The 18,981-nt window shown below is 36.5% G+C and overlaps 2 protein-coding genes and 1 long non-coding RNA gene across 3 annotated transcripts; 1 reads left to right on the top strand and 2 right to left on the bottom strand.

The window, feature by feature from the left end:
• Window positions 1–1,748: 1,748 nt before the first annotated feature.
• On the bottom strand, window positions 1,749–7,089 carry LOC125214561 (V-type proton ATPase catalytic subunit A-like). Its single transcript, XM_048115640.1, has 20 exons — window positions 6,927–7,089; window positions 6,371–6,497; window positions 6,174–6,229; window positions 6,019–6,075; window positions 5,780–5,891; window positions 5,624–5,661; window positions 5,415–5,516; window positions 5,256–5,312; window positions 5,084–5,155; window positions 4,864–4,965; window positions 4,699–4,761; window positions 4,497–4,629; window positions 3,977–4,083; window positions 3,294–3,488; window positions 3,118–3,204; window positions 2,943–3,047; window positions 2,722–2,819; window positions 2,558–2,636; window positions 2,261–2,349; window positions 1,749–2,179 (listed from the first exon to the last, which is right to left on the bottom strand). Exons 1-20 carry the CDS (start codon window positions 7,002–7,004, stop codon window positions 2,065–2,067), a joined length of 1,872 nt encoding a protein of 623 aa, XP_047971597.1. The 5' UTR covers window positions 7,005–7,089; the 3' UTR covers window positions 1,749–2,064.
• Window positions 7,090–12,178: 5,089 nt separating this feature from the next.
• On the bottom strand, window positions 12,179–14,070 carry LOC125210718 (pollen receptor-like kinase 5). The gene is made up of 2 exons (XM_048110298.1): window positions 12,837–14,070; window positions 12,179–12,766 (listed from the first exon to the last, which is right to left on the bottom strand). The coding sequence occupies exons 1-2, from the start codon at window positions 14,029–14,031 to the stop codon at window positions 12,222–12,224; spliced, it is 1,740 nt and encodes a 579-aa protein (XP_047966255.1). The 5' UTR covers window positions 14,032–14,070; the 3' UTR covers window positions 12,179–12,221.
• A 479-nt stretch (window positions 14,071–14,549) lies between these two features.
• On the top strand, window positions 14,550–15,854 carry LOC125209041. Its single transcript, XR_007174289.1, has 2 exons — window positions 14,550–14,802; window positions 15,552–15,854. It is a non-coding gene; the product is annotated as an uncharacterized LOC125209041 (long non-coding RNA).
• Window positions 15,855–18,981: the final 3,127 nt, after the last annotated feature.

Genomic DNA, 18,981 nt, shown 5'->3' with positions numbered 1-18,981 from the left:
TGTAGACTTCTTTAATATTTGTATATTTCTTCCTTTATAACCCCAATTTAAAAAGAGAGGAGCTTCAAATTTGTTAGAACTTTTGTAGTAAGTTGCGAAGATTATACCATATTACTGAAGCTGTAATATTAATGCAATGAAATACGTACCTTTGTAGTGATATTACTCCCTCGTCCCATAAAGATTGTCCCACTTTGATTCGGCACGAGTGTTAAGAAATGTAATGAAAAGTGGGTTGAAAAAATTAGTGGAATGTGAGCCCTACTTTTATATATTAGTTTTATAATAAAATGTGAGTAAGAATGAGTTAGTGGAATATGAGGTTCACTATCAAAAATGGTAAAAAGTGAAATGGGAGAAATTTTGTAGGACGGGCGGAAATGAAAAAATGAGACAATCTTTGTAGGACGGAGGGAGTATTTGTTAAGTAATGACCGAGTACGATAACATATTAGAGCTATCAATTATCCAATTATATATCTAGATCGTGATCTATGTCAAATCAATTTTAAAGATCGAGCTAGAGATCAAATTACGGCCATTAGATCTAGTTTTTTTTAATTTTTTTTATGAAATGTGCTGCTGTGCAAATTATTTTTGTCTTCATTAATAGGGGATGAAGTGAATAAGTCACAAGATTTATATATGTAATTTGTGTAAGACCAATAGCTCAATTTTGTTACTTTAGTACCAATATATCTTTATTATGGCCAACTACATTATGCTCAAATAACTCTCTTTTTTATAAATAAATCAATTAAGTAAAATGAAAACAAAAGTTACGAGGGGAAACAAACTAACTAGCCAAAGCTAGAAAGCAAGGAAAGATGTAAAACAAAATGCAAGATAAGTTTGAACTAGACTTTGCTGAAGTATGAACTATACTAGGTTTTGTATTCATTTTTTGTACTTACAACTTTGTATGAACTGTACTAGGTAACGATCTAAGGATTTGTGTCTTCACTACCTATAGTTACTACTTACTAGAGATCGGAAGTGGTGGGATGATTCTCGAGCATAAATCCCACGAAAAACCAATTTCTAATGCATCTTCTAGCATGAAATACCTAAGTAAGTGGTCACTTAATATATAGAATATTTTACATTCCCCGCCCAAGTAAAATAACTGACAAATCAATAAAAAAGAACATTCTCTATCTCCGCCCAAGTAAGTAGAATCTTCTGTAGTCCCCGCCCAAGTAGCGTGAGATATTCAAGTAATATCACTCAATAAAAAAAAATCTTTTGTAATCCCCACCCAAGTAGCACGTGATACCTATTTGACTTCCCAATTAGTAAATGTAACCTTCTGTCATCAAGCAGCGTTAGATACCCAAGAGTGGACTCGACAAAATAGACTAGTGTAGATGAGTGTCCACATCCGAACTGAAATAACAATTGGTAGGAACTGGTTGAACTGAAATAACAATCGGTAGAACTGAAATACTCCCCCGATCCTAAAAAAATAGACTAATTTTACTGTTTTGGATCATCTTTAAAAAATAGACCAATACGTATTATTTACAAATTTGTCTATTTTTAAAGATAGAGGGAGTGTAATAGACTAATTATTAACAAGCCGATTAAGTTTTTTTTTCCGCCCTCAATTTCAACGATTTGTCTATTTTCTAAAGATAGAAGGAATGTAATAGACTAATTTTTAACAAACCGATTGAGTTTCTTTTTTTCCGCCCTCAATTTCGATGAGTTTAGCATGACAACAGATATTTGAGTGACGTCCACAATCATAGCCAAGGAATTTTTTTTAAAAAAAGAAAAAGAAATGTAGATGATTTGGCATTCTGCTAGTATACAACAAATACAATTACACACCCATCCTCTTGCATAATGAATAATGGTGCACACCCATTTTATTCATAAGACAAAAAACATGAAATAATACCCGACCGAAGCCCTCTTATTAGTGACCAAAAATCATAAATTAAAGAAAGGCTACACGTACAGACAATATCTTCTTAATAAAAACTTCAACACTAGTTTTCTTCACCACAACCAACTCAGCCCTTGATTAATAACAGCATCATCTACACAACCATCAACTAATTACCGAGTTTCGTCCTCAAGATTGCGGAAGCCAGCAGTCAAATCGTCGTGAAGTTTCTGAAATTTTGTAATTAGGGCTTCCTCTCCTTCTGCCGGATCCTCAAACTTCTGGGAACTGCATGCATCATTTAAAGTGACCGTATCAGAAATCTTAAAAGGATAGCAGGTAGCAAGCAGATTCGGTGATTTAACTTACACCAAACGGTAGAACAAATCTCCCAGACGGTGCTTGATAAGAGTGTAGGATATCTTCTGTCCATCCATACCAGCTCCTCGCTCCACAGCCTGCGCATCAAGTTACATTATAAACTCATGATTAAACAGCACACTTGAATCACTCATTGTATGTGAACATAACAAATCATACTAATATTATATCAGACACTTAGTACAACATAAAACAAAATAAAAGTTTATGTTACTTGCTCAGATTACATTATACTCCATGAGATAGTAATCATAGAATATGCGAGAAATGTGCATATTACTTCACCTGATTAGCCAAATTGTAGAAATGAATAATGTTGCGCATCATCCAAACAGACTTGTAGAATGGGCAGAACTTATCATACCTGTAGCCAAAAAAAAAAAGTTCTCATTTATAATAATTCAACACCATATGAGTAAAAAAAATATAAAAAAGTTTGTAACACTGACGGTGTAAATGCATTCTGGGCAAGATAGTCCTCTCTCAAGAGTTTTGCAGTTTCCAGAATAATTTTATCTGTTTCAGCAAGTGCATCTTTTCCAACAAGCTACAAGGAGACAAACACTCAAATTAATTTCTAAAGAGAAATCAGGCTGCACTCGTGTTGCATTCAAGGTATAGTTAACAAAGAAAAGATCCTGCTATTAAAGACACAATCATATATGTGTACCTGCACAATTTCATTCAAATCATCCTCTCTCTGAAGCACTTCACGAGCTTTAGTCCTTATGTCAATAAAATCTGAATCAAACTTCTCATAGAAGGATTCCAAGGCCTGCAAAAAGATCAAATTTCAGCATGCCAATATAGAGATCCATTTAATATATGCACGAGATAAAGCATACCCCTGAATACTTTGAGTAAGAAATGAGCCAGTTCACAGAAGGAAAATGTTTTCTCTGCGCGAGTTTTTTGTCTAGACCCCAGAAAACCTGAAACATGAACAAAGTATATCCACATTAGAGTTGGAGTTGTCTTGGTGAACAATTGCTAGCAATTCATTATCTGAAAACAACTTTACCTGAACAATACTGAGAGTTGCGGATGTAACAGGATCAGAGAAATCTCCTCCAGGGGGAGAAACGGCGCCAACAATGGTAACACTTCCAGTTCTTTCAGGTCCACCAAGACATTTAACTTTTCCAGCACGCTCATAGAAGGATGCCAAACGTGCCGCCAAATAAGCAGGATATCCACTGTCAGCAGGCATTTCAGCCTGGACGCGGAATAATGCATGTCAGCATAGTAGATATGAGTAAATAAATTGTTTACAGTGGCAAAAGCAACCAATACACGAGCGAGTAAAATTGCCAAAGTTGTTAAACAGACAACAAACTATATATTCCCTCCGTCCCATAAAAATATGTGCACTTTCCATTTTGTCCGTCCCATTAAAATTTGGGCATTTCCATTTATGGAAAGTTGCCCCCAACTCTTTACCCATATACATCAATTTATTTACAACTTATACCACTATGGCCCACCATTTCAATTCATTAAACACTAATAATAATGTGAGTCTCATTATCCACTAGCACTACTTTAACTATCTTCTCTTCCCTCTTACTTTACCAATAGTGCATTAATTCTCGTGGCATTTTAAATGCCCATATTTTTATGAGCCGGAGGGAGTATAAACAAGGAACATGAATAAAAGTACATGAACCACTGATTTGAATGATGAAGCAATTTTGTGATACATACCAATCGACCAGAAATTTCACGTAATGCTTCTGCCCATCGAGATGTCGAATCTGCCATCATACTGACATTGTAGCCCATATCTCTAAAATATTCAGCAATAGTAATTCCTGAGACAAGCCAAGGTTACATATAACAATGAACGATCCAGACCATGCATAGTTTAAAGCATGCTGAATAGTATATCCTGATTAAATTTTTTCTCTCTTGCCTAGGTGTCACTCTTACTAAATTACTAATGTAAGGTTACTCTAGTTATACAATCAATAGCTTAAATAAATTGAACCAATATACTGGCTATAGCTTTGTGGTATTGTAAATGAATTGTCCCTTACTGTGATGATCAAAGGGCGCAACATTTCCCACCTGAAGAAAACTACAATGCCGCTAAAAACACTACGTTTACTCATTAGGATATAGGAAATGGGATATTTTCATTTCTGAAGAGTGAAACACTGCTTTCTTACGAGTTTGAACTCTAAAAAATATGAACCCAGCCCAGTTAACTGATTATAATGGTTACCTGTGTAAATTGAAGCCTCACGAGCAGCCACAGGCATGTTTGAGGTGTTTGCCACAAGTGTGGTACGTTTCATGACAGATTCCTCCCTACCATCAGGTAGGGTCATTGTCAATTGAGGGAAATCCATAAGCACCTACAGATAATACCTAGGTCAGACACTTGATTACCCTAAGCTGATTAAACAAGAAGCCAAATTCCATACCTCAGCCATTTCATTTCCTCGTTCTCCACATCCAACATAAACGACGGTATCAGAATTAGAGTACTGCATTCCAGCAAAGATAACCCGATTAGAAGGTAGAACTTGAATAAAAAGCATTCACAAGAAATTTCTGAGAAGAAGTCATTGCTAGTTGACAAAGTTCACCTTGGAGAGCGCCTGACTAATGACAGTTTTTCCACAACCAAATGCACCAGGAATGGCACAAGTACCACCAAGCACAGAGGGGAACAGAGCATCAAGAACGCGCTGAATTAAAACAGATAATCAGATTATGCAAGGCTCAGATTGACATGAAATTATGAAGGGTGGGGATATTCTGGAAATATATATTAGTAGAAAAGATATCTTAATTATAAGAATTCACCTGTCCGGTCAAGAGAGGAGTATCAGCAGCAAGTTTTGAAGCTACAGGCCTAGGCGTACGCACAGGCCAGGTCTGCAACAAGTAGGTATATCAAATCCAGCTTCTTGCTTGTTCCATAGAAAATATTCATTAGTCAGCCACACTCACAACTATCCAAGTTTTAGAGGCTAACCTGAAGCATGGTAAATTGTTTTTTCACTCCTTGGAACTCAAGCTCAAGAACTGTGTCCTGCAAAAATTTAGAAATTTAGTGTGAAATGATAAGATATTTTTTCACAATTATAGAGATGGTTGGAATAATGATTTGTGCTCCGGAACGAGAGATACAAACCTTCAATGAGTATTGACCAGCAGGGGCTACATAGGTTATCTTCCCCATAGCATCAGGTGGAAGAGCAACATGATGTTGCATTAAACTGTTCTCGTGTACAGTCTGCACAGAGAGTTAATGTAAAAAGTAAGAAGGGCTCGAAAATTCAGCTCTAGTGTCTAAGCAAGAAAACTAAAAGTTACTAGAGGCTCCATGAGTGACGAACTCACCGCATATAAGTCACCTCCTGTCAATAGATCTCCCTCTCCTGCCATTAAAAAATTATAATAAATCTGTTAGGATCAACTGCTTTGTGGGGTATTTCTACCTTAACAAAGACATATATATAAAAATTCAAACAGCATAACTTAAAGTAGTTTTCAGACCTATTTTCTTTGGTTGAAACTCCCAAAGTGTGTCTTTGTCGAGTGCTGGAACAGACACACCACGAGGAATGTACACATCACCGGATTTTATTGCGATGGTTCTAAGAGGCCTCTGCATTGAGAATTAACCCAAAAGCGAAGGAAGAACACCAAAAGAATACACTCACAACAGGTTAAAACCAGAATCCTACAGCTATAGCGTCAAATATGATAACATGAAATCACAGAAGTCGACCAACCTGAATACCATCAAATATATTTCCCAAAATTCCAGGACCCAATTCAACGGAGAGGGGCTGTAAAAGTCAGTAAATGGGTAAAGGGTTCAGTTGTCAAGTTACTATTAAATGCAGTAACACAATTCGGAATTCATATTTATGATGCCATGGAGAACCTTGTGTGTTCTAAGAACAGGATCATTCACCATCAGTCCAGCTGTTTCCTCGTACACTGTAACAAAAACACAACAACTATGGTAACTAACCCAGAAGTTTTGATTGGAATGAACACAAATAGGAAAACATTTTCGTTCTCATGAAGTACAGTAGAGAACCAAGTCCATGAATCCAATATTTATCAATAATAACTAACCCTGGATCGTGGCGGAATCTCCTTCCAGCCGAATAATTTCCCCAATAAGATTGTCGTGTCCAACACGAACTAGCTCATACATAGCAGCTCCAGCCATTCCATCAGCAACAACAACTGGTCCAGATACCTATAAAAATTATAGATGCATACATAAGCAAGACATAAAACATATAGTAAAAAAGAATGATAAAACTTCCATCTTTCCACATTTAATAAAAGTAAAAATAAATAAATTAATGGCATCCCAATCTCTGTCACTCAATGGTGGATCGGATGCCAAAGATTCATCCTTTTTGAGAAATTGCGGTGAAAACAAATATGAACAGAATGAATGATTTCATAATCAGACAGAATAAGCATCCGATCCAAAATATTTAAAAAAACTGAAAAAAAAACAAAGATCAGATCCAAAGAAGAAGCAAACGGGTGCATCCGAATTGGAGAGGAAGGAAGCAGTGGCATGGATAAGAAGAAATCAACAATTTCAATAGCAAACAATGAAAATAGAGCAAATTAAGTGAGGAAATTGAACGTGTGGCATAACCTCTAAGCTCACCTTGCGAACGTATCCGTACTCGCTCTCCTTCTCAGCATCCTCAAACGTTGTCAGCGGACCTCCGTAGACGGACGGCATATTTTCAGATCGAATCACCGATTTGATTTGGACGAGTGTGTGGAGAACGTGAATAGATAGATTGATGTGGGAAGTTGCTGCTTCAGCTAGTTACTGAATAATTGAATACAGTTCAAGCCCCAAGGGTATATTAGTAATTGGCACGTAACAATGTGTTTGGGCCACGTGGCCTGAAACAGGGGCAAAACGATGTAGTCCACTCTAGCATAACCCTTTAATTTAGGGCGAATTTTTAAATTAAGGGTATTATTTATTTAAATTTATTGTTAATTTTTATAATTTAAATCTAAAATTTAAAGTTACATGCATTATATCTAAAAATTATTTATTTACCTATATTTCTAAATTTCATATGGGTGCATTAGGGTGATACCAGTCTTAAAGTGGCAACTTGACAACAACGTAGCATGCTATATGCGATACATAGGCAAGCAACTCGGCATATGGATCCAAACAATCTCGATACGAAATCAGAGCACTATAGTGATACCATAATTAAAATGACAATCTAGGCAAACAATCTGCTATACACAGGTAAGCAATCTGTAATATATAGGCAAACAACTCGGCATATGGTTCCAAGCAATCTGTGATACATAGGTGAAGTACTGATGATCTGTAGTGTGCACAGTAAGGAATATCAAGCTTCCTGAGTCCAGCGAATCCACTAGATCACGGGGTCTAGGAACTCACGGAACGTTGAAAGATCTCGGTCGTCGGACACACAGAATATCTCTTCAAAACCCTCAACCACGTATACTAAAATTAGCACAGGGAAGTAGGGATCGATCCCACGAGGACAGATGCGAAAATAAGCATTTAAAGGGCTTTGAGGTGGTATGGCTGCTGCCACGCAATTTGGGTTGAGGAAATTAAACTAGACTTGGTGTTGAAATTTGCTATGCTAACAACTAGATCTAGGCGAAACAGAGAAAAATGCATATAAACCGGAACAAGCGAGACAATTACCAGATCTAAGAAAACTATTCCCTAAATTACCTAGACCTGGGAAAACAACTAAAGGTGGGGACCATTTCCTGTAAAAAAAAAAAAAAGAGTACGGTTAAAAAGCTGCAAAGTAACTAACTAAAGGACTAACTAACAGCGACATCATCTTCTCCAACATTTGGCATGAAACAATCAGAAAAACAGAGAGAGGACGTAAATCGAAACAAATCAGACTAAATTAAAAGCAATAAAGACGAAGAACAGTTAAAACTAAGGTAGATCTACGGCTACTAGACGAAGCAACACGAAAACGAAACAGAAAATCAAAACCCATGCACAACTCAGTTTCCCCTGTTCAGATCCACACTTCGGATGCTAAATCCACTCCGGATCCAAGCATCCGAAACAACCTCCGTTCAAATTCATCTCCATAACTACAGATTCTCCGATTCACCACAGATTAACAACTACAACCATAGATCAAGTATATAAACAGTGAAACAACAGAAATAACCATCAACCTTCGAAATAAAACTCCTCAGAACATAAAATCAACGTAGATCAACACTAATCAACACCATCATAACATAAAATAAACTTCATAGAATAACGATAAGTAGCTACGAGCAGTCGACTTCCAAACGGTGAAGTTCGACGGAAATCAAAACGCAAACTGAAAGGTAACGATTGTATCTTCGCCCTCCGTGAGGACGGTGTTGCAACAGAATTTTTCCGAAGATAAAACCTCTAACTACCCCAGAATCCCCATTTTCCCAAGTGTGTGAGTGTGTGTGTGAGCTGAGAGCTTAGAATCATCTCTATTTCGTGTGCCGCATGCTCCTCTTTATATAGGCGTGGAAGTGGGTCCCAGGGGCTCTTCCGTGTGAATAGTCTTCTTTACCCTCAGCTTTGGACTTCCTTCGTCTAGCCCTTTTTCTCTTTAATTCTGCCCACTTACCTTCGCTTTCCTTCGCTAGTCCACTGCCTTCAGCTCTTCCTGGACCTAGCGATTTCCTTCACACACCTGGCTTAAAAATTGTGTTAGACCCAGTAAAAAAAGGTGATTTTTCACCACATAACCGATGCATGAAACTAGTCTTATCAATAGGCAATCAACTCGGCATATGATTCCAAGCAATCTGCGATACGAAATTAGAGATAATCAAGCAATTTGTGATACATAAGCAAGCAAGTCTGTCACGTAGCAGGTTAAGATTGAATCTGCTCCTTAATCTAAGGGTCCTCATTGGCGGTATGTTGTCATTTTAAATATGGTTGTCATTTTTATACAATCATACGTACATTTATTGTTACCTTTGTTAATCCATTTGTTTCATAACATACGTCACACTTCTTTTTTGCACTCGTTTTGGGAAAAATAATAATAAATATTCCCTCTGTCCCACATAATTTTACCCAGTATTCCATTTTAGTCCGTCCCACATAATTTTACCCATTTCACTTTTACCATTTTTGGTAGTGGACACCATATTCCACTAACTCATTCCTACTCACATTTTATTATAAAGCCAATACTTTAAAAGTAAGACCCACATTCCACCAACTTTTTCACCTCACTTTCTATTACATTTCTTAAAACCCGTGCCAAGTCAAACTGTATAAAATTATGTGGGACGAAGGGAGTAGTAGTTAAAATGGAGAGAGAATAAAGTAGATAATTATTCCCTTTTTGCTTTCACTCTTCATTTTAATTACAAGAATTATATAAAATTATATACTCCCTCCGTCCCATAAAAGTTGAGACAAAACTTTTGGGCACGGAGATTAAGAATTTATATTAAATAAATAGGAGATATGAAAAAAGTAGGAAAGATAAGAGAGAGTAAAGTAAATAATGGAATAAAGAAAGAGTGATTAGATGTTTTTGTCTTTTGTTAAAAAAGGAAATGACTCAACTTTGTTGGGACGGACTAAAAAGGAATACGACTCAACTTTTATGGGACGGAGGGAGTACATGATATTATCTAAATATGATAAGTGGGGTCATCTTCTAATGCTTATAACACCATAATCCAAAACTAAGACTAAATCTACACCCTTAGATTTTGAAATGAGTGGATGGGATTAAAGCTCACAAATTTCAATAAATAGTAGACAAAACATCAACAAAAGGGTAATATCGTCATTATGTTATCATATGATAATATTCGTGGGTGTTTTTTTATATCAACATTGTGTATTACAAATATCAACAATGTGACATGAAAATATCAACACAAGGACAAGAAAATATCCACACATTTTTATTGATATTTTACCTACACAATATTGAGAAAATGTATACACTATGTTGAGATTTTTTTTGCGATTTATTAATAAAATCTTCTTATCAACATGCACGAAAATTGAAATATAATTTATCAAATTTCATCACTTGAACATCGTCGGAACATATGCAATTGGTATCTCGTTGGAATCCTTATAAAATTATCTTTAATTTGATATATTTTTTGTGAAAAAATAATTTAAATCGAGAGTGTTACGTTAATTTAAAGTTTTGAGATGATTTTCATGAGAGAGAATTGACATTAATACCCTTGAAGTTTATTTAATAATTTTTTTAATTTAAAATCTAATCCGTATGGAATTATTTCAATCACTAGATCTTCTAATCTAATGGCTAAGATTTGGTTTTAATCCGTGATTGCTAATTAGTTAGCAATTGATCACTCCATATGATAATATGATAAATATATGTAGTAATCATCTTAACAAAATGCATTGTGTATTTTTTTACTATTATCTACATATATGAGCATATTATATTTTTGTATAAAAATTAAAAAAATAGTACATGTAAACTTTAAATGTTAAATTTAAATTTATAAAATATTAATGAATTTAGGTTAATAATGCATTCTATGGGTTTAAAGGAAAAATTAAATGACTAAATCTAATCAACGTATTTATTTTGTTTTTTTACAGATCTAACGTAGCTGAGATTATGCATATCGACATTCAGCTCATTCCAATAATAAATGAGCAAAAATAGGATAAAATATAAAAACGAGAAAAATAGAGATAATTGCTTAAAAAATCAAGAAAAATTATGATAAAATATAAAAAACAAGAAAAATAGAGACAATACTTAAAAATCAAGAATCTAAGGCTCTTGATATCAAATGATGTGAACCTTCGTGAAGTGATCCATGATGTTGTTTTTTCAATACTTGTAAGTGTGATCTAAACCAACAAAAGGTTCCCATTGGGAACACGGAATCACATAACTTGGATTTTCCCTAGCATCAAAGATGCTCAACACAGGAGACTATGCACCTTTGATAGACAAGATGACGACAATCACTAATTGGTCGATTGAAATTTATTTCACAAATAATAAAAATAATGATTGTTAATTAAACTGTTCTTTGAAAAGATGTTAATTAATTAGTGGATAATTATATTTTAAGCGTGAGAAATAATTAAAGTAAAGAGGTAGTCTGAAATACTTGTAATTTTGAATTTGGACGGACAATCAATATTAATTTACTATAGTGATTGATAATAATATTGTGCTTGAAGATGAATAGACGGGAGACAGAAGCTACAAGGCCTCTAGAGCATAATGAGATTGATTTTCTTTCTTTATAATATGATTTTGTCTTTTCTCTATTTAAGACCTAGACAAATTTTGATAAGCTTACCACAAACTAACATCAAAATTAAAGTTTGGAAAACAATCAGAAGATTCGTAGTCGAGTTTAGGTATAACTCTATCAGTGGGAATTCAAGTTCTAGAATTTTATATTATTTATAATTCTAAGCATGCACCATTTATTTATACAAATATAATTACTCTAATTAATGACCTAACTAGATCATGACTGTTTACTTGTTTGAATGACCTAAGTACTCCCTCTTGTTTATGAATTTTGGAGAAAGATCCACTCTTGTCTTGCATTGTCCATATCACCATATGATTACTTCTTCTTTAATTCTCAACTATTTAAAAAGACTCAGAGAAAAGGGGAAATACTTTAATATTCCCAGATAATGAAACAAATTGATAAGCCAGGTGTATACATTTCACCACTAACACAAAATCTATTCCTTAATATGATAAGCATTAGATGTACACATGCAATGATTAAAATCAACATGTTATTAGTTGATATCCATGATGCCTAGTTATCTCCTAAGCATCAAATATAGATAGAAGAAGAGAGATATACATACTATATAATGAAAAATTGAATGAAGGGAGATTTATTTGAATAAATTAATAAATATTGAAAGAGAGAGATGTGATCAGTGATCATGCTGAATCTGGTCAATCTGTGGAGCGGCGACCTCCAAATCCCATCTCTTATCTGCATCCTCTATGCAGCAGGATATCCCTATCTGCAACATCTTCTCCATTTGGTTAGCGCTGCCGACAGCTTCCATGTCCTTGTCAATAACAAGAGAAAATTCTTGGCCGGCAATGCCATTGACCCAAGCTGCTATGTCTGTTGTGGTGCCGTTGGGGAGGCATCTTCCGGTGAGGATCTCGAGTATGAGGAGTCCGAGGCACCAGACGTCAGTTTTCTTGGAAATGCAATGGTGGTGAGCGTAGTCGGGGGATTTGTAAGCGAGGAGGAGGTTGTGGACGTAGGCGGAGTTGACGACAGGGTGGAGAGCGTAGTCCATGAGGAGTGGGTTGTATTCATTGTCCAAGAGGACGTTCGACGATTTTAGGTGGCCATGAGCTACTGTTAGGGTTGGAACCTCATTTTGGAGATACATCAGCCCCTTTGTCACCCCCTTTATGATTTTCAGCCTCGTACCCCACCTCACCACACCCGCTTGTTTTCCTGCATGTACATTCATTCATTCATTTCATTATACTATGACAAATACTACTACCACTACTACTACTACTACCATGCAGAAGGGCGGCCAAGTTGCCATTTTTGGCAAAGTCGAATACCAAGAGCTTCTCGTCCTTGCGAAACAAATAGGCGACGAGGGGCAGTAGGTTAGGGTGGCTGAGTCTCCCCAGCCTCCTCATGTGCTCATGGAATTCCTCCCTATCAATGCTGTTCATATGCTTGAATCTTTTCACCACCACAGCCTCCCCGTCCACCAGCAATGCCTTGTACGATGCCCCCAAGTTCCCGCTTCCCAGGACCTCAGCTGACGCCCTCAGTAGCTCCTGCAACTCAAACTTTTGCCTCCTCTCATCCACGAACGACAACTTCACGGGTTTTTGCCCATCCTTTTCGACGTCCACAATGAGCTTGTCCTCCCCGCGCTTGTTAAATCTTGAGAGAAGTAGGATGAGGAGGAGAAGGAGCAAAATCCCGAGCAAGATAGAGATTATGATGAATGAGATGGGAGTTGTTTTGGAAGATGATGGGAACAAACAAGCGTTGGAGAGAGGGGGCCCGCACAGTGCTTTATTAGATGCGAATGAGGATGGATCCATGTCTCTGAGAGCGAAGGGGACGGGGCCCTCCAATTGGTTGTTGGAGAGGTTGATGTGCTTTAGATTTACGGAGGTGATCAAAGGGATATTGCCGGTGAAGTGGTTGTTGTGGAGGTCCAACTCGATGAGCTTAGGAGATTCGAGGGAAGTGGGAATGGGCCCAGTGAAGTTGTTGTTCGCCAAATGGATTTTCTTGAGAGAGAACATGCCCTTGAAGGCATCAGGCGCAATGTCACCGGAGAAATGGTTGTCGGATAAATACAAGGCCTTGATAGAGCCGACTTTCTTCCAATCGGGCATGGCACCCTCGAACGTGTTCCCCATCAGGCTCACGGCGCGCATGAAACGCAACGGGGACAATGCATCCAAGTCTATGTAGCCCTTCAGGTTCATCCTCTCCAGCTGTAGGCCCCACACGTAGTTATTGTAGCAGAGCACACCAACCCACTTCCCGCTGCATGCTGGGCTGCTCGGATTCCAGTTCCACAGAGCCCCCTCGCTGTTCATCAGTGATGACTTAAACTTGAGGAGAGCCTTTTCCTCAACCTCCGCGGAGCATGAATAAACCATAAAATGTACAAGGATGATTACAAATATATTACAAAATTTGTAATCAATTGAATGAAGAAGATGTTGATCATGTCTCAACATAATTAATCCCTCAATATTCACAAAATCCAATCAATGTCTATAATTTTTTCTTTTTTCTTCTCTCTACTTTTCCTTTTCCAGTAATTTTCTTAGGTTGGGGAACATGAGATTCGGGCAAGGAACAAGGTAGTGGGTGACCATGCTTTGTTTCGATTAGACTAAGAAATTAACGTCTTTTTAGGAGACCATTTCCTCACACACAAAGGCGGATCCAAAAAAACTTTGATAGTGAAGTTGAAAATAGTAAAAAAATAATACTCCTCCTGTAATATCCTAAACCTTATAATTTTAGAAGTTAGAATTAGAAATTAGAAATTAGATGTTAGTGAGTGATTTTATATCTATATGCTTTTGTTAGAAATCAAAGAAATAGAGATAGAAAGAATTAGAAAGGAAAAAGAGAAAATAAGATAAAGAAAAAGAAGAAAGAAAAAGGAAAATAGTTGAGGTGGAAGGGAAGTGATACGTGTTTGTTGGTGGAAAAGGGGAAAAGGAAAAGAAAGTTAAGAATCAGAAAATAGAATTGTTATCTTTTCCTCACCTTCTCTCTCTTTACGTTACTCCCCCCTTCACTGTAAGAATTGCACAGCTCTCATACTCCCTCTGTTCAGCCACCACGCCTCCACCGTGACAGCTTCGACCACTCCACCGTGAAACATGTAGTATCCATCACCAATCCAAGCTCTCAATTTCCTCCTAGTTTTTCTCTATTTTAGAGCTGAGGTTGCAAACCCATCTCCATTTAGCTTAGCAAATTAGTTGAAATTAGAGGTTAGACTCCTCCATAACCTCCTTAATCTTGTTTCTAAGCATAGTAGTGATGTTAATTTGATGTGATTCTTGTTGTTGGAGTCGAAATTAGGGTTCTTGAATTTGGGGATTTTGTTGCTTTGATGCTTTTGTGTAAATTGGCCATGCAATTATGCAATTGGAAGTATGTTATGACATTTAAGCATGAAAGTGATAGAAAAATCTGAGTTTGAGGGTAGTATGTGACCTTAAACTCTTGATAGTGATTTTAATGTTACTTTCTTAATGGTTTTGATATTGTATAAAGTTGGGGCTGCCTTGTGGTGAAGTTTGATGTTGATTTCTATTACATATTCAAGCTGGAAATTTTTAAAAATGATTTGGTAAAAGAGGTTTAGTTGTTGGTTGATATCAAAAGACTTTTGTTATGAGTTTAACTTCAAAATGTCAAATTTTTTAGTTTAATGTTAAAATAAAGTTGTTGTCCCATATTTTGAAAATTAATTAGGTTTGGTTTATGGAGGAAAATGAAATTTTGAGGTTTATAATTTTGGGACAGCTGGGTATAGCCCTCTTTTTCTGGAGTTAATGAATTACTTTGCTTCTTTTTGCTATAAATGAAGTTAGAAATCTTGTAACTTGCATACATATTATATTTGGCTTATTTTGTGATAAAGGGAAGAGTATGGAAAGTAAAATAGAAAGATGTGATGATTTGGCTTTATTTGTGTTTATTTATAAACTGTGTATGTGATTGTTTGAAAAATTAGGTGAACCGAGTGCAAGCACAAGCGATAGGAGAAAGGGGCACATCCATGGTTGACTAAACAAGTAATAGAGTTTTTGTGACGTGTACAGGTAGTATACGCGGGTTCTAGAGTTTAATCTCTTTAACTTCGAGACATATTGCTACATTTTTATATGTTTTATCTGCTTGCGCAATAGAGATTAAATATGGTTGTGTGAATGGTATAACTCAATGACATAAATGAGATATGGAAAGGTAAGATGTGAGAATTATGTTTTAAAATTGTGAATTGGTGTGATATATGATATGCAAAGTGATTTAAGTAGTTATATGTGTTGAATAATGTGAAAGTTCATATGAAATAGTTGTGTTATGCCCCATTGCTTGAGTGAATCACATGGTATAGTTTGCATGCCATAGGAAAGCAGTACTGCACACATGTTTGATCATTCGTCTTCCGGATAACCGAAGTGATGTAACATATGATATGTTGATAGTTGATATGAGCCCTATACGGGTAATATGTGACAGATGCCTTATGACAGGCTATACGAAATATATACAACATCTGATAGTATCTCACCCAGATGTATACATGACAGAGGCCCTCATCGGGCTACTTATAGTGTCTGCGTACCCGTGTCCATCGCTAAGCATAATTGGGGCTGATATGTGATATGAATGTGATATCTGATTGAGAATTGATGTTTCGTGCCTTGGATAGCTGAATAGTTTTCCTAAAGCATATTGTTGATTAATTAAAGGAATTGATAGTTGTATGATATATGTTACTTCGTGCCATATGGTTTTGATTGATAGTGAAGGGACTGGCAGCGGAAGCGCATAAATCAATTACATGATAATTCTGATCTATTTAGCAGATTATTTAGACAAATTCTATTCGCGTAATTATCACATGTATCATGCACATAACTCAAATAAAAACATGCTTTAAATTAATTGAAACCTAAAACATGTTTTTCTAGGGTTTAGCCATTATACCTTGATGATTCTCCAAAGAATCAAAGATGGCTAGCGCCTTCTCCACGTGAAGATCTTTAGTACAAAACCACGGATCTTCTGTCTGGTTCCCGGACTGTGAACTGATATCAGGGTGGGCTGATCTCACCAGTGTACTAGGACTTAAATAAAGAAGACGGAAATCCTTTCCCTCGGAGGAGAGAAAATCGCCCCTTGTCTATGTAGAGAGGGGGGGCGAACATTTTTGAAGAAAAATAAGTGTATTTTCTGTCTCCTTTATTCTCCTATTTATAATAAGTCACATATTGGGCCCAGACAAGGATCTATGGAAGGCTTTGGATATGGGCTCCTCCAATTAGCTTTTTACTAATTAAATTAAACCCAGTTTAATATAAGCTTATAATTGGAATATTACGAGTAGCCACTAAAGAAGTAATATTGCATTCCCCATCCAAATCCGAAATTATAAGTACTTCGGGTTTCCATTATTTAATATTTATTTCCCGCGCTTAAGATAGAAACATCCATTAATTAATTATTGTCTACTATGGACTTAATTAATTAATATCTTATTTATTCCAAGAGAGGACTCAGTAAGAAAATCTTATTTACTAGCTAGGTTCCGAATAATAAAACCTTATTTCAAGCATCTCTTGAGGATGTTATCAAACGAGACTCACCTCGTGCACGATTCAACATAATAACAATTCTAGCACCGCTAGATATTAATCACCACTACCCAATATACCAGGCTTATTGGGTTGCGAAAAACCCGCACCATTTGGTAAGTCAAAGTAGTGCATAATCAATACCATATTCTCAATGCTAACGTACATTGATTAAGAAATAACAATTTACAAGATCTCGTCTTTCAGTAGATAGCATAAAGACTGTCTCGCTGTTAGATCCATTCAGTGCTATACCACACCAATGTGATCTTATTTCGGTAAGGTTTAGGAATAATCGGACCGACATTGCAACCTTTCACGATAGGTAGTCTAAGCCTATCTAGGTTGTGAAATTCTTCTTTTTCTTTGTTTAGAACTGACCGTGTTACCTTAAAGTGAACGACGCCCACAACCGGTCTACTAAAACAAAGACTTAGACTTTGTTAAGTTACTTATACATTTAAACATGTAATAAACATCCATTAAATGTAAAACATAACAAAATTATGACAAAAATTATCTGTTTATTCCTTTGGAAAATAAAATAAGAGTTTTAACTGTATTCAATCACTCGAAAGGTAATTTCTAGTATACAAACTCTAACAATCTCCCACTTATACTCAAAACAGCTTTCGAGTATACAAAAAAAAATGTGCACTACGTCTAATTCTCCCACTTATACTGAAAGCGAGTTGAGGTCTCGAGCGAGTCAAACTCCCATTCCTTCTACATGGCGCTCGAACGGTTTGACCGCCAATGCCTTTGTAAAGGGATCTGCCAGGTTGTTCTCTAACGCAATCTTGACCACTTGTATGTCTCCTCTCTGCACTATATCTCTAATGATATGATACTTTCTCTCTATGTGTTTGCTCGCTTTGTGAGTTCTTGGTTCCTTCGAATTTGCCACAGCACAAGAATTGTCACAATAAATGGTGATGCTCTTGGGCATATTCGTAACCACACCTAAGTCCATAAGAAAGTTCTGGAGCCATACAACCTCCTTTGCATCATCCGAAGCGGCCACATATTCAGCTTCCATGGTAGAGTCTGCAATGCATTTCTGTTTTACACTCTTCCAATTTACGGCTCCACCTCCTAAGGTAAACACATAACCAGAAGTAGATTTCCTCGAGTCTTGATCAGCTTGAAAGTCTGAATCAGTATATCCCAAAGGACAGAGCTCGCCCGCTTTGTAAACTTGAACATAGTCCTTAGTCCGTTTAAGGTACTTGAGTATGTTCTTTACTGCAGTCCAATGTCCTTGGCCTGGATTTGACTGATATCTTACTACCATGCCAACAACAAAGCAAATATCGGGCCTTGTACAAAGCATAACATACATGAGACTACCAACTACCGAAGCGTATGGTATCCTTCTCATCTCTTCTATCTCGAGATGCTGTCTTAGGACACATCTCTTGAGATAAATGGATGCCATGTCTAAAAGGTAAGAAACCTTTCTTGGCATCTTGCATGCTAAAACGACTAAGTACAGTGTCGATGTAGGGTTCTTGAGATAAGCACAACATCCATTTCTCACAGTCCCGTAGGACCTTGTGAAGGGGTTGGCAGCGGAAGCGCATTCACAAATCAATTACATAATAATCAGATCTATTTAGCGGATTATTTAGACAAATTCTATTCGCGTAATTATCTCACGTATCATGCTCATAACTCAAATAATAACATGCTTTAAATTAATAGAAACCTAAAACATGATGTTCTAAGGTTCTAGCCATTATACCTTGATGATTCTCCAAAGAATCGAAGATGGCTAGCGCCTTCTCCTCGTGAAGATTTTCG

This window comes from Salvia hispanica, chromosome 3 (assembly GCF_023119035.1).
Source record: "Salvia hispanica cultivar TCC Black 2014 chromosome 3, UniMelb_Shisp_WGS_1.0, whole genome shotgun sequence".
Lineage (NCBI taxonomy): Eukaryota > Viridiplantae > Streptophyta > Magnoliopsida > Lamiales > Lamiaceae > Salvia > Salvia hispanica.
The sequence above is the reverse complement of the archived record's forward strand: the minus strand, read 5'-3'. Positions and strand labels throughout refer to the sequence as shown.